At 33.7% G+C, this 25,373-nt stretch overlaps 1 protein-coding gene across 1 annotated transcript in view; it reads left to right on the top strand.

Annotated features, from left to right (window-relative positions):
* Window positions 1-25,373, top strand: part of LOC123609903 (protein eyes shut homolog) — a 187,880-nt gene that overhangs the window by 51,507 nt on the left and 111,000 nt on the right. The window contains exon 4 of the mRNA XM_045500915.1: window positions 4,564-4,714. Within this exon, the coding sequence (XP_045356871.1) occupies window positions 4,564-4,714 (151 nt within the window). The remainder of the gene's footprint in view (window positions 1-4,563; window positions 4,715-25,373) is intronic.

Here is a 25,373-nt window from a genome sequence, read left to right as displayed (position 1 = left end):
TGGAATTTCTTCAAGGGAACTTCAGTTTTGCTTGTAAAGCCTTTCAGTTGATGAATGAGGTCTACTCAAATTTTGAAGGGTCATCTCCTTTACTTAAAGTCAACTGCTTGTAGATGTTAACCACACCTACAAAATGCCTTAACAGCAACACCTAGATTAGTGTTTGAATAACAGGAGACTGTAGCCTAGCTAAATTGCCACACAAAACTAACCATCACAGACACAGTAGATTGAGAAAAAATTTTGAAGAAAATTTAGGAATATATAATGGAAATGTTGAGAAAGCTTATATACCGCAAATTAACTTCTAGAAATTTTCCTAAGAAAATACATTGATGTGTGTATCAAGATGCATGAAACAGTCATATATTTTAGTTTTACAGAAAAGAGTGAAAATACAAAGATTCCCAAATACCAATGATTGAACATTTTAGAAATAAAGTACAAACATATGAACTATTACTATACATTCATGAAAGTTAATAGTTTGGAATAACATTAACATACATAAATGTCTTATGTTATTAAATTAACAAAGAAGGCAAACTCCAAAAGAGTTTATATGTTACATTCCCAACTTCAGGGAACATTCTGTAATGAAATGACAGTTTTAGATTACAATACAGTTATAATGGTTCCTTCTGATAAATGTGGGTTATTGTGCCTTTTTCCTCTTTGATATTTTCAGCATTTTATGAAATATCTTCTAATAAATAGAGTAAAGTACATGCTATCTTCAAAAGAAAAATGCTGTCATTCGTTAAGCACCTCTTTTATTTCAGATAGTGTCTTGCAAAACTGCTCATTATTCAACACATACTGTAGTGTTTGCCACATACAAGGCCCTGTTGTACGTATGAGGATATAGGAGTACCATAACAAAGGCCTCTGTCTCCTCATACTGTTGACATCGCAGTGCATGAACTATAATCTCCATACAGAATAGCATGTTCCACATGCTTAAAGTAGTGAAGCTTAAAGATCTGGTATTGAACTGAACTCTCATTCTCAACTATAGACAGACAAAGCCCTTAAAACTCCACTTTATTCATTTCGGTTCTAGCCTTCACCATCTCTCAAAATCTCACACTGTAATATCTCTTATTCTTCACTCTTCCTCTCGTAATCATCATAATCACACAGAGGTCAGTTCTGGAATATTTCTACTCTGTATTTGTGTGTGGTCTGTATTGTACAACTTAGAACCATTGTGTATTGAATTAATATGTATTTTATATCACACTTTTTCATTATTCTCTAGTCAGATCCGTAAGAGTAAACACCACTGTTGAATATGGACTAAATACAGATCTTTAAAGGAAGAAAAAAAAATGTTCTTCTCATTAGGATAAAATATTCTAATTTGTAATATAAATATGTAAATACATATGCATATGTATTTTAGATACATATATGCAGGTGTGTATGCACACCTGTATGTACATGTGTGTATGTATACAGGCATGTGTATTCCTTTAAATTTTAGAATTTAGAATGTAGAATAATTTTTGTTACTGTATTGTCTTGATTAAAAATGCCATGGACAACGTTTGGAATAAAAAATAGATTCTTAATGATAAACATGCTGAAGTGTCAAAAAATCTTTTAAGAAGAGTTCGAACAGAGAATACTTGGTATACGAAATATTAAAATAAATTGTCCCACTAGAGTAATTAAAGAAATATACTTGGAATCAAGTGCACTGAAGAGCTATAAAATACGAAGTGAAGAAATACTATATACGTAAAATATTATTGTGAATATTAGTGACCTTCAAATCCATGTATAAACATAAAATATAGGCAAATATTTATTTCTTTGTTGGCAAGGATTTTCATTCAGAGAATATATTGAAAATACTAATAGATCTTATATAAGTAGAAATATAAAACTAAACATTTACTTCTGGGAACATTTCCTAAGATTAAATAAGAGTGATATGACCTCATAAATTAGTATCATGTACGCATTTATCACTTTAAAATCTTAGAAACTAAATATCCAACAATATGTTATGTAGCCACATAAGAGAAATTATGCACATCAGAAAAATTTAATTTAGATGTATAATTATTGACCTATATTTTATTGATATAATTATAAGAACATAAAATTAAATATGATTACCCTTTTGATTATTTTTAAAAACAAAATTTAACAGTAAATTTCAAAGATTTTAGTGGCTTTATTCAGTGATTCATGAATATGTATGTATTGTATATATATTATCTTTTCAGTTATTATAGCTATAATCAACAGCCAAATAAATATGTTTGATGGCTTAATGGGTTTCCTTTGCTTCATGAAATATGGGAAATTTGTTCATTAACAAAGTCTTAGTGAATAATTGCTAATACTATTTCAATATCACAAAACAGTATGAAATATTTTTACAAACATTAAAATTTAAAGATTGATTGGAGAAAAGTAGTTGTGCTTTTTATTTTTATCATTTAATGAATAACTTCCTGGAAGCTGTATCCTCCCTAAGATATTTTTAACAGCTTAATTGTAAGAAGTAATTAACCCAGAAAGCTTCTAGTTTGCTTCTAAATACAGCATCCAAGAATATCAAATGGGTTCTAAAAATGTTCAGTACTTTTTTTCCCATGTTCTTAATATACAGAACAGCATGATCTTTTCAAAAACTTTTCAGAACTTTCTTTATCATAGCATTAATATTGACTGCCATGTTATACATGGTCTTAGTTTTATTAACTTTGTATCATGATATAGATAAAAGGAGGATGCAAAAAAAAAATCTCCAAATATTTTTTAAGAAAAAATGTATATGCATTATAGATATGATTTATTTCATTATTCCTATTCTTTATTCACTACAAAAATGTGTAAATGTGTGTGTGTGTGTGTGTATTCACATATACGGAACACACTTTCTGGGGTCATGGGGTCATGAGGACATTTCTAAAATTGACCATATGCTGGGCTATGCAGCCTAAGTGAATAAATTTCAAGAATCAGAAGCAAACAGAATATTCTTTGAATAAGCTTGATTTGAGCTTTTATAGTATTTTATAATATAAAAGGTAACAAGGAAGTCCCTGTACAGTTCTGAATAATCTTGGGCCAAACAAACAAAAAAATCACAAAAGAAATTAGAAAATATTTTGAATAGATGATGAGGAAGAACTTTTTGTGCATAGCTAAATTTATTCTTAGAAGTTTACAATCTTGAGAGCTTATGTTAGATTAAACAGCCTAGAAGCAGGAGAGTAAATTAAGCCCAAAGAAAGTGAAAAGACGAAAATCATAAAAATAAGAACAGAAGCTAATGGAGTAGAAAATAAACATAGGATGGCAACTATCAACAATGCCAAAAGTGTATTCTTTGAAATTGGCTACTCCCTACCAAGATTAATCTACAAAACAAATAAAATGAGAAAAAGCACACATAGCCAATATTATAAGAAAGAGAGACATTGTTAGGGTCTCAACACCAATTACATCTTTACTGGCAAAAATGTTTGGCATAAATATATTTTATGCCAATATCTTGGATAAATAAAAGTATTTTATGCCAGTAATTTTGAAAATTCAGGTTAAATGAAAATGCTTCGAAAAAAACACAACTTAGTAAAATAGATGTGATAATACATATATATCTGCATTGATCAAATACATTAAATCCATCCTTAGTAACTTCCTCAAAGAAAACTCCAAGTCCAGGGGGCTGTACTAGTGAATTCTACAAATATTGACAAGTAGAGATAACGTCAATATTTTATTAACTTTCTGAAATATTATAAGGACAGCATCATCTTGATACCAAAATTTAATAAGAATAATACCAAGACAGGAGGCCTGAGGCCAATCACTCTGTTTAACATATATATTCCTTAATATATAGAAAAATGAATCCTGTGTTATGTAAAATCGACTTATATTACGACCAAGTAAATTTATTTCAGGAATGCATTCAAACATTAAAAAAACAGCATAATTCATCACAATAAAGAGAAAAAAAATTTTTTTTATAATCTCAATTCAAAAAGATGAACAAAGTAAGAGGATTTATACTTCAAATATCTGGACTTAATAAAAAGTATCAGTATTTCAGACAGTGTGATATTGGTACAGGGGTAGAAGTATAGACCAATAAAATAGGGTGCCTGGGAACATACTCACACACACACACTCACTCCTATAGTCAAAGGTATGTTGTACACTGGATAACCATATTTAAACCTGATTCTTTTCAATATTTTTCACACAGAAAATTAGACAATGTAAAAAACTGAAGTAGAATATTATGCTTTTAATGTCATTTTAGTCACTGATGGGAATGTTCCATTTATTATCAGAATTTATTTCATTAAGTGCCACAATTTGTTGGTTTGTCAAAATTTAACTTTGTATTTATGTACTTAAAACATTAAGGGTTTCTAATTTAGAACAGATTAATCTACTGATAACTTTGTTGGCTTTATGGTGAGATAATCTGTTTACTTAAATGTTTCTTCTTTTGTTAATAGCTTAATTAATTGGTCAAATGTTTATACAACACATGCTAAAACCATAAATTTTTTCCCTAAATGGTTGCAGGCAAGAATTTGATCCATGTAGAGCTGAACTGACTATTTTAGGAAGGACTATGAAAACAAGTGAATCTATCAATCACATATCTGGAAAACCCTTGCCAGAATCAGGATCTGTCTTTATTGGTGGTTTTCCATATCTTCGTGAAACAAACCAGGTATTTCTATTGATATCTTAAAATATATTTATTATGTCATTGCATGAAAAACAGATTGGAAAATTTTAGAAAAGTTTCCTAGTTGATGGAGCTGTCTTCATGGTTTTGAAAAGAGAACATGAACAATTCTACTAAGATATCCTACTGAAGCATACTAAAAGTTTACTGTTCTTATTGTACAGAATTGCTTTGGTTGTCAGGCTGCTTTCCCATCTTATGGCTATACATGTGCATTATACTTAATGATAATTTTAAACAAATGGGCTTTTGTTCACTCCTATGCTAGTGATTTCCTTTTATATATGAGTGGGTCAGCTCAAGAACACACCACAAATCTGATTCAGGAAATGGATCTGGAAGACCGTTCCCAGTCTCAACTTCATATTGGGTTTTTAAAATGTAAAAATGTTCTCTGCAGAGTTTTGTGCATATGCCAACCCGTTCTCTAAATTTTCATTTAGATAATTAGCTTATTGTCTTCATTATTAACCTATATTTTTGGATAAGAGCTTTCATGCTGACTTAAATGTTATTGATCATTGGCTCCATTTTACGTTATTATGGAGAATTACTTTCACAATTTAGGGTTGATTGTTAAGTGTACCAATAGCTTATTACATCTTTTCTCTTACTGTATTTACAATTGTGCTTTACTTATGTGAACATACTATTTTAAAATACTGGAGATCTAAAATGCTATTATTTCGAAGCCCCACAAGTAATATAAATTGGGTATAAATCTACTATTGGTAAGCTAAAAAAATTCAAAGCAAATTTACATAAAGAACAAAAGTCACTTGCATAGTTGATGTGATGCATATGCCTTCAGTGAAATAAGGGAATTCTTTATCTGTAAGCATGCAGACGTTATTTTAAATTCAGCTTTACTCCATTAGACTTTTTGTGACTTTTTCTATAGTAATGCACTTCACTGACTTTTTCCTAGATATAACAAGACTATAAGCTCTATAAGAGTAACACATTTCTGTTTTGTTTACCTTTTTATACCTCAAGGCTAGGACAGTTTCTGTCACATGGTAGGTGTCCATAAAACATCTTGTAAATGTATGATCAATTAAAGAATGGATGATAGGATTACAAAAAACTTACATAAATGAATCTTTAGTCATATATATATATATATACACATATATATATATTTATGTATATATACATCCCAAGTAAAAGATGAGTTCTCATATAGAATTTAATATTTGTGGGCACAGATTAATTAACTGCAAGTTCTCAAGACTCAAGGAGCTATTACTCTGTTGAGGATACAGGAGCAGTATAGAAAAATAGAAAAGAAAACCTCCTAGTCTCCCTAGGGGAATAAGGGGGTTTGTAGTTAGGCATAGATGTGAGGGATGATCAAGTGCCTACCAGGTAAGTAATATGTAGGCTGTCATTCCAGGCAGAAAAAATGTCACACACTCAGGCTTAGGTAATGGAAAGACCTAGGAGAGGGGGAGTGGGAGTGGAAATAACTCACTAATTGTGGAGGCATGGAGTTTGATGTGAAATGAGCAGAAGGAAGACTTGATGTTGGAAAAGGCAGGAGTCTGAGCATCATGGATCCTGTATAAAATATAAAATATTATCTGTTTTTATACTGGTGCCTGTAGGAGCCATTTAAGAAGTTTGAACAAGTAGTGATCTTTAATAGTTTTTACTCTGAAGCACCTGAAGTATAGGATTGGAGGTATTTAGACTACAGGTCAAGAATTGATAAAGTTAGGTAATAGGAATAATTAAACAAGAAATGGTGTTGTGACAGTAAGGGTGAGAGGATGACTATGAAAGCTATCGAGCTCATAATAATTATAGGAAAAAAATGGAAAAAGTGGAATTTGAATTACCAGTTTGTCTTATGTAAGCAGAGAATGTATAGTGTCTTAAAAAAGATGGGGATCACAAGATTATTTATAAAGATGGCAAGTTCATTTTTGCATTTGCATTAATTTTCGGTAGAGATGATTTTCAAATATTACCAGCTGGTTTGCCATGACCACTAATTCATCAATCCATTGCATCAGTACATTCCTGTTGCATATCATCCTATCAACGGGACATCGTGATATAGAGTAAGTCATTTGAAATATGGGCCTTGAGTTTTTAAGAGATCCTGACTATGGGAGTCTTTATACATGTGATAGTGGAAGCCACGATCACTGATTGGATTGATTTTGTACAATGAGAGAAGAGAGGATTAATTATTGGAGATCAGCAATTTAAGAGTGGGCTAAAGAAGAGGGGCACCCAAAAACGGTTAAAGGGTAGAGGAATCGGTAATAGAACAAGGGGAAATATGTCACAAAGACAGAGTTTCCAAAAGGAGTATATATGTTCAACACCAAAGCTACAAAAGGTCAACCAGCGGTTTCAGAAGAACAATAAGAGCAGGAAAAAAATAACTTTTTAAGGAAGAATAAATGGAAGAAGAAATATTTTTGATTACTGTTTCTAGAAGCTTATTAATAAAAAGAGAAAGGTAGTTATCTAGGGGAGGACAGAGTATCAAAGTAGAGTTGCAGAAATAGGTAATAACTGACTATATTCTGAAGACTTTGTCATTCAAACCTTTGTTAGAAAGGATTAGCATTAACTAAGGGATACTCTCATAAAAACTTGACTCTCATTCTGTGATGTAGAACAACTGGACATTTGTCACAATCAATTTAGAGAAATTTGTGTGTAGACCAGTGAAGTTACCTTGAAATTAAAGGGACTGCTAACTAAGCAACTTTTCCCTCCTTGCTAAATATGCTGTGTTCCTGTATTTGGAAGATTTTATGTCAGTTCCTTATTGAATTTTTATTCTTACACTGTTACTCTCTCATAGTACTTATGTGTGTTATGTGTGTGTGACATTCACTTAAATTGCTATATATTGAATGATTGATACAAGCAAAATATAAAATGTCTATGATAATACTTAAAGAGAAATCATATGAATCAGAAAACAGAAACAACTTTGTGAACTTGTTTCTGTGCAGTATGGCCCCTTTGAATATCTAAGTATCATGCAGGCTGTAACTATCTAATTATTGTGTTCTGATTAAGAGCTGCTGTTTAAGCACAGTGGGTTGTCAGTACTCAGAAAATTAAAAACAACAGGTTTGCAGTATTAAACACTAAGAAAGAGAACTATAGTTGAGTCTTCAAGCCAGTAAGTACTAAGTTACACTTATTCTCTTGCCTCTAAGTTTCCAGTAATGTCTTTCTGTACTGGCTAGAGCCCCTCCACGTAATCAGAGCCCCTAATCCAATGCGTATATGCTGACAGGTTGTTTAATGTTTCCTTTAACAAAAACACACAGAGCTCAGTAGGGAGGAGAGAATGAAACAGTTAGGCATTTTCAGTTTTGTGCCTGAAGTGTGAAAAACTGTTTCCCCCTGAGGACCGTAAATGATGATAACTTCCAAAGTCCGAGAGTAAATGCCCCCTCTCTGGTGTAGGAAAACACTTTTCCTTAGTAGTGCATTAATTGTTTTATACTTTTCAATGCATGCGCTCCTGCCTTGGGTCTAAGTTGCTTAAGGACACCAAGCCTTAATTCTTTAACAAAGCACAAACCAAGTTACAATGGTACCAACTTTTCTCTTTGCTAAATATAAAAGGAAATAAGATAATTATACAAAGAGATATTATTGTTAATCCTCTAGAGGATTTTTTTTCTTTCTGCAAAAATTGAAAACAAAATGTGTTCTGTAAAGATGCTAGTTATTTTTCACATTCAAGTCAACCACTAATATTAAAAACAGAATTTATGGTAGCATATACTTTTATATAGGATAGGAATTTTTGAAGACTCAGTGACTATCTTAATCCATTTGGGCTGCTATAACAAAAATACCATAAACATTAATTTTTCATAGTTACGAAGGTTGGGAAGTCCAAGATCATGGTGCTGGCAGGTTGGAGTCTGGTGAGGGCCCCTTTTCTGGTTCATAGACAGCTGCTGTCTTCTAACTGTGTCCTCAACGTTGGCAGAAAGAGTGAGAGAGTTCTCTGGGATCTCTTTTGTAAGGGCACTAATCCCATTCATGAGGGCTCCACCCTCATGACCTAATCACCTCCTGAAGACCTCCTCTTCCTAATACCAATTTATTGAGGACTAGGATTTTAATGTGAATTTTAGGGGGACACAGACTCTGAGTTCATAACAATGATTGATTAAAGAATCTAAATATTCATTTTAATTTTTAATTTCAACATAATAGATGAGTCCAATAGTTATTAAAATTTTAAGTGAATCCCTTGAGAAAATAAGAATACTTTTGTAAAGCAAATAAGTATTATCTACTTTTTGTATGTTTAAAACATTGATTTACATATTCAATAATTTATCTGCTATAAAGCCATTCACTTTTACAAAAAACTCTGGGGTGCCTGGGTGGCGCAGTCGGTTAAGCGTCCGACTTCAGCCAGGTCACGATCTCGCGGTCCGTGAGTTCGAGCCCCGCGTCGGGCTCTGGGCTGATGGCTCAGAGCCTGGAGCCTGTTTCCGATTCTGTGTCTCCCTCTCTCTCTGCCCCTCCCCCGTTCATGCTCTGTCTCTCTCTGTCCCAAAAATAAATAAACGTTGGAAAAAAAAAATTAAAAAAAAAAACCCTGTCAATCATCTTCCATAAAAATCATTTAGCCAAAAAAGTGACTGTTAAATTAATAATCTAACACAGAATGACAGAATTCTCCTTTGGAAGTTGTGATTGATTACTAAAGAATAAATGAAAAAGTCACCTCAGTTATCTATATTTCCCTTTCTGTTAAAATATTTTGGTAGTTTATATTACTCATCACAATTCATTATCAATTTAAAGAGGAAATGACACCTCAGTAAATTGTTTATGATAGACTATTAGAGAGGATGCTTGTCCACCTTTCTGAGCTCTTCCAAGATATTTGTTGTATGAATACTAGGTAATCAATCAGAAATAAATTGAAACACACCAGTGAAGAAAATTTTTAAAAGATGGCCATGTTCAGCCCTCTTGGGTTGGGTAAATGGTGAAAAACAAAACAAAACAAAACCGTTAATCTCTACCTTGACCTTATTTTCTGTCCATTTGATCTTAAAAAGAAAATGACTCTATAATAAGCAAAAGTGTTTTAAATAAGCATATATGTAACGTATATCTCTGATAAGCATAAGCAAAATAATAGAGACATAAGAGTTGCATTGCAACATTTCAAAACCCATTGCTACTTCTGGAGGTTATGTGTTAAGTCATTCACTTATTCATTCGGCCTGTCTGCAACAGTGCCATTTAAGCCCTTAGCTGTCTATTTTGCCATCGGTGGCATTTGGCAACAAATCAACAAATTTTCAGATGAAGACCCATGAGAATTATTTCTCATTCCTTGCACATATAAGACTCACTTTTAATTTATTCACATACAAGGACATGCCTTTCTTAAGCAATAATCCACTGTGGACTGAGCCTCGCTCAGTTGTACCGCAAAAACTGGCTCCTACTCAACACAAAGACAGATTCTCCTCCCACAGTTCCACCTTCCTCTGCAAACTGCTCTTCCGTTTTTTGCTCCGACCCATATCTTTATCACTTTTGCCTCTATTTCTTGATATCTGTGCAAAATGCTGCCAGGAGTTGGGGAGGACCTATCTCTGAGTCTGTCCCTACTCTGGATCCTTTCTTAATCTATATGGTTCCAACATTTTAAGGATCTCTCTTGAATTCCTCTATTTTTTTTTGCTTCTAGTTTTGAAAAGTTCTGTGTACATTTAATCATAGTTCCATTTATTAAAAAACACTGGCTTATATTTACCATTGTATCTACCTCACCCTAATTATCTCATTAGAAAATATAGAAAAAAAATACATGCAAGTCTGCACTCATGAACCTATGAGGAAGTCAGAAGGAGACATCAAGCATGAGTCTAAGGCTTCAGGTGGCTTAAGCAACAAAACGATGGATCCATTACTAAGATGAGGAAAACTGGGAGAACAGATTTGGGGGAAATGAGAAGATTATTAGTTTGGACACTTCAAGTGAGGTATCTGTGAGGCTTGCAAGAATGAGCAAGGTAACACTTGTGTTCATAACTCAGGGAATTCTCAGCATGTAGCATTTAAATTCATGTGACCAGATGAGGGGCGCCTGGTGGCTCAGTCAGTTAAGCATCCAACTCTTGGTTTCAGCTCAGGTAATATGTTATATGAATACTAGGTAATCAGTCAGAAATAAATTGAGACACACCTGGGGAAAAATTTTTCAAAAGATGAAAGAAAAATTTTCAAAAGATTAAAGGAAATAAGATTATTATACAAATAGATACTATTGCTAACCCCTTAGTGGATATTTTTTTCTTTCTTCAAAAGTTGATAATGTAAAATATGTTCTATAAAGATGATAGTTCTTTTTTCACATTCAAGTCAATCACTAATAAAAACAGAATTTATCTTGCGGATTGTGAGTTCAAGCCCCATGTCGGGCTCCATGCTGACAGTGAAGAGCCCGTTTGGGATTTTCTCTCTCTCCCTCTCTCTCTGCCCCTACCCCCTCTCAAAATAAATAAATAAAAGTTAAAAGTAAATAAATAAATGAATGAGAAAAATAATAAACAAGTACATGTGACTAGATAAAATAACCTCAGGGGAGAGGGAGGAGAAAGAAGAGAAGAATCAGAACAAAGTCCTGGAGAAGACTGAGAAGGTAATTAAGTATCCAACAGCAAAGTAGGCTGAGGAATTAAGAGCACAACTGAGAAAATGTGCTGTAATCATAGAATGCAGAAGAAGAGCAAGTTTCAAGAAAGAGGAGCTGTTGAACCCTGCTAAAATAGGATCTATAAAGAATAAGGGCTGACAACCATCTATTAGTTTTTCTGACATGTAAAGCATTGATAAACTCATAAGAGAAATGACTACCTCTATTTAAACTCATGATGGTGAATGAAGGAATATTGTCAGCATTCTGTTAAGAACCAATGTTTTCCCTTGGCAAAAGGAGAGAATCTAGCTGCACATTTGCTTCCTATTATAACAAGCATGAAGATTGCACCTGCAGTGAGACAGTTTAGTACATTTTTAATCTGCATTGAAAATCCTTTTATAAAGTGGAAGATGTTCATATCCTAAACAAAATTTTCCAGTTTAGGGATACACACTGGTGAAATTCTTCTACTTGAATACATGGAGACATATACTGCCTCATGTAAGTGGAATCATTCAACGTTTGTCTTTCTGTGCCTGGACTCCTTCACTTAGCCTGATGTCCTCTGTTTCATCCACGTAGTCACTTATTACAGAATTTCCTTTTTTTATCTATTGGTTTGTCAGTGGGCATTTAAATTATTTACACGTCATGGCTATTGTGAACAGTGCTTCTATGAATATAGGTCTTTTCAAGATCTTGATTTCAATTCTTTTGAATAAATACCCAGAAGTGGGATTGCAGGATTATATGGTAGTTTCATTTTTAATTTGGGAGGGAATCTCCATGCTACTTTCCGTAGCAGCTGCACCATTTTGTGCTCCACCAACAATGCACAAGGGTTCTGATTTCTCCACATCCTCACCAACATTTGTGGCATACACACACACATGCACATTTACACACATATATATACATACATATGTAAATAAAATACATACACATATATACACATATATATGTGTATATATATACATATATATGTATATATATAATTCTGACAGGTATAAGATGGTATCTTGATATCTCTTGGTTTTGGTGTGCTATTTTCCTGATGATTAGTGATTATGAGCATTTTTTCATATACTGTTGACCATTGTATGTCTTTGGAGAATGTCTATTCAAAAGCCTTATTTTTTAACTTGGGTTATTAGCTTTTTTAACTATTTAGTTGTTGGAGTTCCATATGTATTTTGGAGATTAACCCCTTATCAGATATATAGTTTGCAAATATTTTCTCCTATTTTATAGATTGCCTTTTAATTCTGTTGATTGTTTCCTTTTCTGTATGGAGGCTTTTTAGTTGATATAGTTACTTACCTATTTTGCTTTTGGTGCCTGTGTTTTTGGTGTCGTATCGATGAAAATATTGTCAAAACCAATGTCATGTTGTTTTCCCTAATGTTTTCTTCTAGGAGTTTTATAGTTTAAGGTCTTAAGTTTATGTTTTTAATCAATTTTGAATTAATTTTTATTTATGGTATAAGGTAAGGGTCCAGTTTTATTTGCTTACACGTGGATATCTGGTTTTCCCAGTACCATTTGTTGAAGACAGTATCCTTTTCCTGTTGTGCATTCTGGGTATTCTTGTTTAGGATCAGCTAATTGCATATGCATGGATTTATTCCTGAATTCTTTTATTCTGTTCCATTGTTCTACATGACTGTCTTTATATCAGTATCATACTGTTACTATTACTGTTATCTTTGTAATCTAATTTGAAATCAGAAATTGTGACGCCACCAGCTCTGTTATTTTTCAAGATTGATTTGGCTTTCCATGGTCTTTTGTGGTTTCATATGAATTTTTATTTATTTTTAATTTTTTAAGTTTATTTATTTATTTTGAGATAGAGCACAAGCAGCTAAGGGGCAGAGAGAAGAGAGACAGAATCCCAAGCAGGCTCTGTGCCATCAGTGCAGAGCCTGATGTGGGGCTTGAACTCACGAACTGTGAGATCATGATCTAAGCTGAGATCAAGAGTTGGACACTTAACCAATAGAGCCACCTAGGTGCCCCTCATATGAATTTTGAAATGTTTATTTTATTTCTGAAAAAAGAAACCCACAAATACCATTTGGATTTTGATAGAGAATGCATTGAATATAGATTCCATAGATTGTTTTGGGTAATATGGACATTTTAACAATATGAAATCTAATAATCTGTTGTTATAATATGGATGTCTTTACATTTTTTGTGTGTATTTTGTTTAATTTCTTTTATCAGTGTTTTGTAGTTTTGTTTATAACAAGTCTTTACCTTCTCAGGCAAGTTTATTCCTGGGTATTTTATTCTTTTGGTGCTTTTTTATTTATTTTATTTTTTTTAATGTTTATTTTTGAGAGAGAGACAGAGAGAGAGAGAGAGTGCCTGGGAGGGGCAAAGAGAGTGCCTGGGAGAGGCAGAGAGAGAGGGAGACACAGAATCCGAAGCAGGTTCCAGTCTCTGAGCTGTCAGCACAGAGTCCAATGCAGGGCTCAAACACACAAACCGAGATCATGACCTGAGCCGAAGTTCTATGCTTAATTGGCTAAGCCACCCAGATGCCCCTCTTGGTGCTATTTTAAATGGGATTATTTTTTCCAATTTCCTGTTCATATAGATTTTGTTTAGTGTATAGAAAAGCAACCAACTATTTATGTTCATTTTGTATCCTGCAACTCTGTTGACCTCATTAGTTCTATTTTTTTTTAATCTTTAGGGTTTTCTCTCTGTATATGATTATATTGTCTGAAAACAGGGATAATTTCACTTCTTCCTTTCTGATTGGAATGCCTTTTATTTCTTTTCCTTGCCTAACTTCTCTGGCTAAAACTCCAGTACTACGGTGAATGGATGTAGCAAGAGTAGGCCTCCCAGTCTTATTCCAGATCTTAGATGAATGCCTTTCAATTTTAAACTATTGAGTAAGATGTTAGCGCCAAGCCTGTCAAGTATGGTCATTATTATGTTGAAGTGATTTCCTTCTACTCCTTGTTTTTTTTTAGTGTTTTTATCATGAAATGGCATTGGATTTTGTCAAATCCTTTTTCTGCATCTATTGAGATGATTGTATGATTGTTATCTTTTATTCTTTCCAGGTGATATATCACATTAATTGGTTTTTGTATATTGAACTATTCTTCATCCTACAGATAAATCACATTTGTTCATGGTAGATGATCCTTTTTGGTTTGCTAGTATTTTGTTGAAGAGTTTTGCATCTGTCTATGTCAGGGATATAGCAGGTAGTTTGTTTTCCTTGTAGTGTCTGTGACTGGCTTTCATGTCAGAGTAATGGTGGCCTCATAAAACATGTTTGGAATTGTTCCCCCCTCTTCAATTTGTTGGAAGAGTTTGAGAAGAATTGATGTTAATTCTTCAAATATTCTGTGGAAGTTAAAGTGAATATATCTTGTCCTAGGATTTTCTTTTTGGAACGTTTTTGATTACTAATTCAGTCATTTTACTAGTTATTTGTTCATTCAGACTTTTTCTTTATGATTTAGTTTTGATAGGTAGTATATTTCTAGGACCTTAACTATTTCTTGTAGACTATCCAGGTTGTTGGCGTATAATTGCTAATATTCTCTTACTATCCTTTTTCTGTGGCATCAGTTGTAATGTCTCTTCTTTCATTTCTGATCTTACTTATTTGAGTCATCTTTTCTTTGTTAGTTTAGCTAAGGGTTTGCCAATTTTATCTTTTCAAAAAAAACCCAGCTCACTGTTGTTGATTTTGTGTTTTGAATGAGGATTTTTAATTCATTGACAGTTAAAGTGATTATTGATAGAGAAGAATTTACTGCCATTTCTTATTTGCTTTTTGTTAGTATTGTAGTTCTTTTCTCTATTTTTTCCTCTCTTGTCTTCTTTTGTGTTTTGTTGATTTTTTGTTTTTTATGCTTTGTATTTTTTGTGTTATATGCTTCGATTCCTTTCTCTTTTTCTTGTATATAACTTCTGTAGAAATCCTCAGGTCATGATCACACAGTTCATGGGTTCAAACCCCACATAAGGCTCTAGGCTGACAGCTCAGAGCCTGGAGTCTGCTTTGGATTCTGTGTCTCCTTCTCTCTGCCCCTACTCCACTTGCTCTCTGTCTCTTTCTCTCTCAAAAATCAATAAACATTACAAAAATTAAAAACAAACAAACCAAAGAAAGAAAGTGCAGAATATGGACATGTAGACCTCTGAGTGAAGCTAGGAGCTAGAGAGTCTCTTCCTGATTGTATACCACTATGCCAAAGGCAATATCTCCCTGAGAGCGTGTCCAGAATCGACCTACTGGTTTCAGTAAATCTGGTTTTACCTTTCCCCAGGGTAAAGGAGCCTTCAATTAGTTTCTGATTTCTCACAAAGGAAATATATATATTAATGGTTGCTCAATCAGTGTGTATGTGGGAGAAAGGAGACTCCAGAGTAGGAAGCCTACTCTGGTATCTTGCTGATATCCCTCCTCTGATTTTATATTTCCATAAAGTGTGTAAAGTAGTAATGTTTTACCAAAAGTGTTTTTAAGTTAATATTGAAGAGTTCTGAAACATTTTTTCTTTGAAAAATGTATACCACTCAGCTTTAAGAAATATTGCCATTGAATTAAGTGAGGTGTGTGAATGTGAAGAGGAAACCAGATAAAGCCATTTGGTTTCCAAAGTCAGTTCCACATGAGGTGACCATTTACCAGAATCCCACCACAAATCAATTTTATTCTAATTAATTAATTAATTAATTAATTTTATTCTAGTTAATTTATCAAAACAATTTTATTCTATTTACAGGGTCATATCCCAGGCACATATATATTAAGCACATTCCATAGCTTTTTGTTACTCAAGCCAAACTCTTTATCTATAGCATCTTTTTTTTTTAATCTTTTTTTTTTTTTTACATTTATTTATTTTTGAGAGACTGAGAGAGATAGAGCACAAGTTGGGGAGGGGCAGAGAGAGCAGACACAGAATCCGAAGCAGGCTCCAGGCTCTGAGCTGTCACCGCAGAGCCCGACGCAGGGCTTGAACCCACAAACTGTGAGATCGTGACCTGAGTCCAAGTCGTACGCTTAAACAACTGAGCCACCCAGGCACCCCTATAGCACCTCTTATCTATAGCATGATAACTATAATGTAATGCTCTCTAACCTCTCCAGGAGCAACCACAAAAAATATTTCAGATTGGCAAATAGTCCTACATGGAGAAAAAATATTTATCTTATACATATCTATATGCTTCTTCAAGAAACAACTTGGATTGGTGGAAAATATATTAGACTTCAAATAAGTACACTTGATTTTCAATCATGTATACTAAAAAATTATGAGTTTTTTATATTGTTGACTATTACTTGAAATTTATGTGCCTCAAACTACTCATCTATAAACAGTGATCTTGGATTATATTATTTTTAAAAGTCTATTCTAGTTCAAGGTGCTATGGCTCTATGCTGTATATATTCCATTATATACATTATATGTTATAAATATTACATATCGGATATACTTTATATAATATGTATTATATACTATATAGTATATTAGTATGTTATATGTTATTACTTAATATTCATAGTATCATTACTCATATTTAATATTATTTAATTATATATTTTATATATTACTAAATAATGCGTATGATATACTACTTATTCAGAGTATGAATTACACACATATTCTTTATATTAAAATATTATCTCAGAAATTCTATTATAGTGTGCTCACCTAATATCATTTCACCTCACTTTCATATAATGTCCCTGAGGACACCTCTTGAGAGACTCCCATCTGGTGTTCCTTCTGTTCCTGCCTAAATTTCCATTTATTTGTAAAAGGTCTCAAAGAGTTTTCATTTGAAAACTAACAAATCATTAAACCCTCACAATAACACATCTCATGTTGATAGCTTAAACTCTGAAAAAAAAGGTGAAAATCAAGATAAATGAATGTATTTTCACCTTTTTTTCTGTGTTAATAGATTTATTAAAATTGAACTGCTTCAGTGTTCCTTTGCAAGTGGTTAAGGGGCAATGGGCAAAGTGAAGCAAGAGGTAATCTAGTTTATATTAGTTAGGGAATTCTAGTAATACATATAATTTTAAAACCCTGTTTAATTTTGCAGCATAATCTATGTAACTTAACAGGAAGTAGAATAAAATCAATTTTTGGCTTAAGTGCTTTGGGGATATTAATTTGGGAGATAGTTTTCCAGTGAAATTTAAGGACTTAAGGCTAATTTAGCCTAAGGCTAGAGAACAGAGTCCTCAGGTGAATGATCTCACATACGAAAATCATAATGTAAAATTTAAGGAGGCTGAGACTTGGGGAAATAAGTGAAGCATGAATTCAGAGAATTTACAGCATAATCCATAAAGATGAAAATGAAGTACTTCATAAAGTAAATTGTAAAATGTTACATAATCCAAAATTATTAAAACTGCCTTTATCAGTAACTGCACTGGCCCTTTCAAAGACAAAAAGTGAACAGTATCTAGTTAAATGCCATGGTTAAAAAAAAAAAATAGCTTTCTGATAATTAAGAACCAACTCTCTTAGTGCTACAACTTTGTCAACATATTGTTTTTGAGACATGTTCCATTTTCTCCATGACATAAGATAGTGTTTTCTTGGAAGTGAGTAGCATTACTATAAGCATTCATTCAAAAGAGGCAGTAGATCTCCACGTTTAAGAATTGGATGTCTGGAGTTGAATCCTAGCTCCCTCAGTCCATAGCCATTGAGCTTGGGCAAACCACTTACCCTTTCGTGGCTTCTTTTTCTTTATTTGCAGAATGGAGATGCCACCATTTTAGGGTTGTAATAAGAAAAATTGAGATATTTCATAGTATGCATTAAATAACTTGTCCTTTGCTATTATTTTATTTTGAGAGTCTTTCCAACATTAAAATTTAATTCTGCCTTGTGCTAAATAAACACGAGAAATTCTTTTTGAAGTTATTTCTAGTCCCATGTATTCCACTCTGAGTTTTGAAATTTATTGTGATAAGCAAATGCATGCCCATGTTGGGAAATATTTAATCCCAAGTTCATATGCTAAACAATTTCTTAAATACTTAGTATAAATATAATTACCATTTGTTTTCCTAATGTCCACTCTCTGTGTTGCAAGTGTATTAATGAAAATGCGGTTTCCTGTCACTTAAAGCAGTGTCACTTACCTCTCTGGAACAGGAAAGCAGAAATTATTTTCTCCAGTTTCATGAAATCTTGTTCTTTACTGTCACTCTTGTCTTCTGTTTCTTGGGTCCAGCACCTTATCCATTAGTCTTTATCACTGTTATAAGGAATCATATCATCTATATTCGCCTACTCATTTCTTTAACAAGTAAGCAAGCGTTTGGAATATGTATTCTTTTTTACCCCTCATATATGATAAGTGTATTAGAAATATTAGTTCATTGGATCCTTATAACAACCTTGTAGTCAGACACTTAATCTGTATTTTATAGCTGCGGAAATTGAAGCACAGTGATATTAACTTTCTCAAGGACGCACAAGTAGGCAGTGGTGGAATCGGTATTTGAACCCAGGCAGTGCGGCAGTAAGATCACTATACTACATCATCTCACTCACTGTGGGCTTTGGGACTACAGAGGAGAAAGCTGGTCTGATATTTCAAGGATGTGTAGAAGTGGGACTATTTTGGAAATTTTTTCTTCCCCCCAAATATCTATATAAAATATCCATCCTCATAAAATTGTCTTTATCATAACAGTTAATAGTCACTGAGCACTTTCTCTTTGTACAGTACTCTACAGCTGTTCATACTTGCTATCTCATTTCATACTTTTAACAGCTCTTTGAAGTAGATGATATTACTATCTCCATTTCACAGATGACAGAATTGAAGCATGCAGAAGTTGAATGGCATGATTGTGGTTACACAGCTATTGAGTGGTAAGGCCGAATTTAAGCCCATGCTTTTAAAAGATGTTATGCTGCTTTACTACAAATAACAACGTCAGACACCTTTTTATCAACCAATATTGTTCTTGGTTTGTTTTAATGCCTGACTTTTTTTTTTAATGTTTGTTTATTTTTGAGTGAGAGAGAGAGAGAGAGAGAGAGAGAGAGAGAGCGTGCGCATGAGCAGGGGAGGGGCAGAGAGAGGGAGAGACAGAATCCGAAGCAGACTCCATGCTCTGAGCTGCCAGCACAGAGCTCGATGTGGGGCTAAAACTCCTGAACCATGAGACCATGACCTGAGCTGAAGTTGGGCGCTTAACAGACTGAGCCACCCAGGTGCTGTAATCCCTGACTTTTAATGCAATGTCTATTTCAAACAAAATTCAAGTAACATTTAATATCACTAGTAAATTAAAAATTGTGGCATAATGTGGTTTTTCGGGGGGGTTCAACCATCTTATGGGATCTCCTTTTAAGTCAGTTTATATCCTGAAAATCATCTTAATTCATTAGTATATTTTAAGTGAGGTAGTAGCAAGCAAAAATAAAGCAAAAATGCATTTATTTATAAAAAAAAATCTATTTATATGTATCTATCCACCCACCTGCCCACCCATCCATGCATCCATCTAGAGAGTATCTACTATGTGTTAGGCATTGTGCTGTCATGGGGATTCACTGTTGCACAGTCAGATAAAGTCCCATATTTGTAGATTGTATATGCCAATGAAAATATTCACAAAACCTTTGTACCTTCTTGGGGTTAATGTCTCCTTTACTTGGAAACAACGATGAATCACTCATTTTAGGTAAGAGTGTGTATGGTTTATTACCAAATAAACATAGGAAGGACCATTTAGGGAAAATAAATGATTATAGGCATACCTTGGAGATATTATAGGTCCAGTTCCAGACCACTGAAATAGAGAAAATATCAAAATAAAGTAAGTCAAATGATTTTTTTTAGTTTTTCGGTGCATATACTTATTTTATACTATCGTCTATTAACTGTGCTATAGCATTACATTTAAAAAACTGTGTATGTATCTTAATTAAAAGAATGCTAACCATAACCTGAGCTTTCAGTGAGGTACAATCACTGATCACAGATCACCCTTACAAATATAATGATAATTAAAGTTAGAAATATTGTGAGAATTACCAGACTGTGACACACAGAGACATGAAGTGAGCAAATGCTATTAGAAAAATGGTTTTGGGGGCACCTGGGTGGCTCAGTCGGTTAAGCGTCTGACTTCAGCTCAGGTCGTGATCTCGCGGTCCGTGAGTTCCAGCCCCGCATGGGGCTTTGTGCTGACAGCTCAGAGCCTGGAGCCTGTTTCAGAGTCTGTGTCTCCCTCTCTCTCTGGCCCTCCCCTGTTCATGCTCTGTCTCTCTCTGTCTCAAAAATAAATAGACGTTAAAAAAAATAAAGAAAAAAAAAGAAAAATGATTCTCATAGACTTGCTTGATTCAGGGTTGCCACAAATCTTCAATTTATAGAAAAACACAATATCTGCAAAGTGCAATAAAATGAAGCACAATAAAACAAGGTATGCCTCTACTTGCCTACTGATTAGATACCTCTCTGTTAGAACAGATAAAATTCTTTTTGAATGATTTAAAAGACTTGCTGATGAAAACTAGTGTGAACAGTTTGAAACTGATTTTACACATGTTTACACAGGCTATTTTGTTTGTTTTGCTTTTTCTCCAAAAAATCCCTTCTTTATTGTGCTGCTGCTTATTTTAATCTTTAAGCAAAGGATACAACATGTAGCATTTCAGAAAATTATTTTACCATGCTTTTTATTTTTAGGAGTATCAGTTCATAGAATCATCCAATGGTAGTAGTATTCTAAAAATGTGAAATTTTAAACTATAAAACTTATTTTTTAAATCTTCAGATAGCTTAATCCATATGGAATGTGCAAAATCCATATGTGTATGAACAGTCCACCTGCCCTTATTATACCTGTCAAAGAGCATTCACTCATCTATCAACCATTTCTGGAACAGGAATTACATACTACTGTGCTAGAGACTAGGCAAACGAATGCCAAAATGTGATCTTCTTTGCTGTGAATAATCATATCAGTAAAAGTGACATCAACATATCTCTTATAAAAAAATAAAAGAAACAAACCTCTCAGTGTTAAATTCATTGGCACCAGTTAAGATTCTCTGTGACAAGCATTATCTAAGGAAAACTGGTCACTATGGAACAGTCATGTTCAGCCTCCTCCATCTGGAAAATCACTGAAGGAATATTTCAAACAGTTTGCATTTAACTTTAACTTTATAATTTTACAATTTAACTTTAAATTTCCAAAAATCCTCATTGAAGAAGTGTAAAGAGGCAAGCAAAATGATCATGTATTTTATTTCACCCAGTATATCATTCTAAAATCTAATCCACATGAAAACATTATTAATAGGATACATTACATGCTTTTTATTTGTAATAAGTCTTTGAAATCTACTGTTTCTTACATTTCAATTCAGGCTAGCAATATTTCAAGTATTCAGTAGCCACACGTGGTATTGAACAGAGCATCTTTACAGGAGAACTACTCAGCATTATGATAAGCTACTTTACATTGAATTTGTCTGGCCTTTGGATGTGACATTATTTGTTCATTCTTCAGCAAATGTTGACTGTGCTTTTACTATTTATCAAATGGTGTGTGTACACTGAGAATACAACAAATCAAAAGGCCATGCTGTTTTGGAGTTGGGAGAAGTGAATGAGAGAGAAAAGTCTAATAAACTGTTCCAAAAGCAGTGCATCTTGAGGATATGGAGATACAAAGGGAAGGGGACATGTAACCCAGCTGGGGTCATAACGGGTGAATTGAGTCTGAAAAGATGTCAGTGATAGCCTAGAAAAGAGAGAACTGATGAGTACATACTAACAGAAAAAGTGTGATTAAAGACAAGGGGAAAAAAAACCAACAGGGTGTGAGTGAGGAAGTGCTAACAATTCAGCATTCTCAAAATACACAATATGTTAGGCAGGAGGGAGTAAATGACGAGGCTGAACAGGAGGCAGGGGCTAGATCTTGGAAAGCCTTATATGTCATTTTAAGTAGTTGGAATTCATCCAGCAGGATTGGACTTTACCTTTTTAAGTTTAAAATAAATTACATTAGCAGCTATATGAGAGTATATTTGGGAGAAGAGAAGAAGATGGAGGCTTAGGTAGGAAAAGCCTGGATAGTTTGTGAGGGAAAAAAAATCTCAGTTTGAACAGGGAAATGAGAGTTAAAAGGAAACAGATTCTATAAATATTTGGATTAAAATCAGTAAGACATGTAACAATTGGGTTTAAGTTGAAGTAATGTGTAGAGTCAAGGGCAACAGCCAGATTTCCATTCTGGGCTGCTTAGGTAGCTGAGAAAACCAACCCTGAGGTAGAAAACATTGGAAGGCAAGCAAGTCGAAGGGAAAGATGATAAATTCACTTTTGTACCTATCAGTCTAAAGTGTCTCAAATAATCAGGTTGATATTTCCATGAGCAGTGGATGAATCTCAAAGGTGAGATCTGGCTGGTTTTATGCTTTTATCGAAGGAATGAGAGGGAATGCAATTATCCAAGGAGAGTAAAGAACTCCAAAACCACCTCTGAGAAAACAAAATGGCCCAAGTCCCCAACACATCTTTCTAGAAATCATTGGCATTCTTAATATGTCTCCACAGGGTTGTCAGACGAGTGTTTCCAAGTTACTATACCATTGACTTGTTTCAAATTCTCCAGCCAACTTCCTTACTGGTTTGCAAACATAAACTTTATTCTGAGACCTCCACTTGCTCAGTTTCATATTCATCCACAGGATTGTAGTTCCATGTTAGTTGCATCAAGACCCCAGTTGCCCTTTGCCTTTGTTGTATGCCCCTAACTCTGCCTGGAAGATCACCTCTCGTTGTCCACGCTCAGTGGGCTTCTGTCGTCCTGTACTCTAGTTCCTCCAAGCAGCTTTCCCTAAGAGTGAAGTCTGAGTTAATTTCCCTCAATAAGATTCCATAGCAACTGATATTTATGTTCTATTCTAGCATTTCTCATCTTGTTTTTACCGCAGTCATTACTTTGTCTTCAGTCTTCTTCCTCTATGGTAAATACATTTTGAAAGTATGTTACATATTTTTCCTGTTTATTTGGTTTTTAATCTTCACTGCTTATATCTGGCCCCACAGGGATTCACACATGTTTACTGAATAGAAAGATACTGAATTTAATTTAATTTTTGGATCGTATTAATTTCAATAGACTAGAATCAAATTTACATGAATGTTACTGGTAAACATGACAGAACATACAGTTATTGGCAGTTGGATAGCTTCATGCTGAAAATGTTTCGACCAGTTATAACTTCTGATATTTCAGATCATATATCATGGAGGCTTATCCAAAATGTATCATTTTTTAAACTTTCAAGTATATTTTAACTTTCATCTCTTCTCCTTTTTCTTCTCAACTAATCTAATACAAAGTAGAGAAAGGTATCTACAGTGATCAGTCTTCTCCTTTGCTCCTTCCTATACTTACTGCATTGGCCAGAATTTCCTCTTTTCAAGAACAGACTAGAGCCAATTCGGCTCTTAGGCCATTGTCAGGTTTTCTATGTAAATATCTATAGATTTTGGGAATTAGAGGTAGATAGTATCTATTACAAACCCTTCCCCACAACCTCACCAGCAGGGTGTATGTTACAAAAAGAGCAAGCCGAGATCAAATTTTGTCACATATATATCTGCCATGAAGCATAAAAAGTTGTACTGCCCTATCTTTTAGCCTGGGTAAATCTAACATGTCCTTGGCTCCTTAAGTCATATTTTGAATAAAAGATGAGTTTAAGGCTAATACATGACATTTTGATGACCGCAACAGCAAACAGCTTCATGGTACAGTAAAATAAAGAAGAAAAGCCTTCTTCTGTAAAGTGAAGAAAAAATGACAAATGAGACAGCATACATAATGTCATCCTGTGTTTGCCATATTCTTAGATTTAATTATGAAAACTTTTTTTTTCAATTATGAAATCCTTCTAAATGACCACAGTACTCATTTCTTTAATAAATATTAGATCTAACATCTCATGTACTAAATAACAAATTATATTTTCTGTTTTGATAAAGGACATCTGAAGCGTTGAACAACCCAACTTTCAAGTGGTGATTACTAATTAAGATAATGTTTCATTTACCTATTGCTTCATAGTAAAGTATTCCAAAAAACTTAATCCTTAAAACACCAGTTATCATTTATTTGCTAACAAGTGTGTAAAGTTGAAGGATCCAGTGAGGAGAGTTTATTTTTTGCTCCACTTGGAATCTTCTGGGGCTGGAATGTCCAAAATGACTTTTTCATTCACATGTCTTACATTATCCCTAGGGATAATTAGAAAAATAGAATGCTGGCTGGGCTTCTATCTTTCTCTTTCTCTTGTTTTTTTTTTTTTTTTTTTTTGTTTGTTTTGTTTTGTTTTTTGTTTGTTTGTTTGTTTGTTTGTTTGTTTTTACCCTCTCATTCTATCTGCCTATTGTCTCTCCATATGGCTGCCATAGGTTTTTTTTTTCCTCCATACAACATGTCCATCTCAGGTTACTTAGACTGCTTATGTGATGACTGGCTTTCTTCACAGCCAAAAACAGAAGCTGCTAGGCCTTGTGAATTTCTAGGCTTCTAAAATATCACTTCTGTTGCTTTCACAATGGCAGACCAGACAGTATTAAACCTGAGGAGAAATAGACTCCAGTTTTTGACAGAGAAATGGTATGTTCATCCTGAAAAAGAAAATGTATGATAGAAATAAGATTGCAGCCTTAGGAATGTGATCTACCACAAATACTTAAACATAGTAACCAAATGCCTCTAAGATGTGTATTAAATGTAATTCATACACATACATACATCACACAATTCATACTTACATATTTCCAGAGTGCACTGCTATAATTCTTTCAACTATATTCTGATTTTGCCTCTGAAGATTAATGGTTCTGGTGTTTATGTGGCACATGCCAAGTACAGGATGTCACAAGTTGCAGGTTGTGCTTTTCCTGTGATGTTAACAAGCT

Source organism: Leopardus geoffroyi, chromosome B2 (genome assembly GCF_018350155.1).
Source record: "Leopardus geoffroyi isolate Oge1 chromosome B2, O.geoffroyi_Oge1_pat1.0, whole genome shotgun sequence".
Taxonomy (NCBI): domain Eukaryota; kingdom Metazoa; phylum Chordata; class Mammalia; order Carnivora; family Felidae; genus Leopardus; species Leopardus geoffroyi.
Note: the sequence above shows the minus strand (reverse complement) of the source record. Positions and strands in the feature narration are given on the sequence as shown.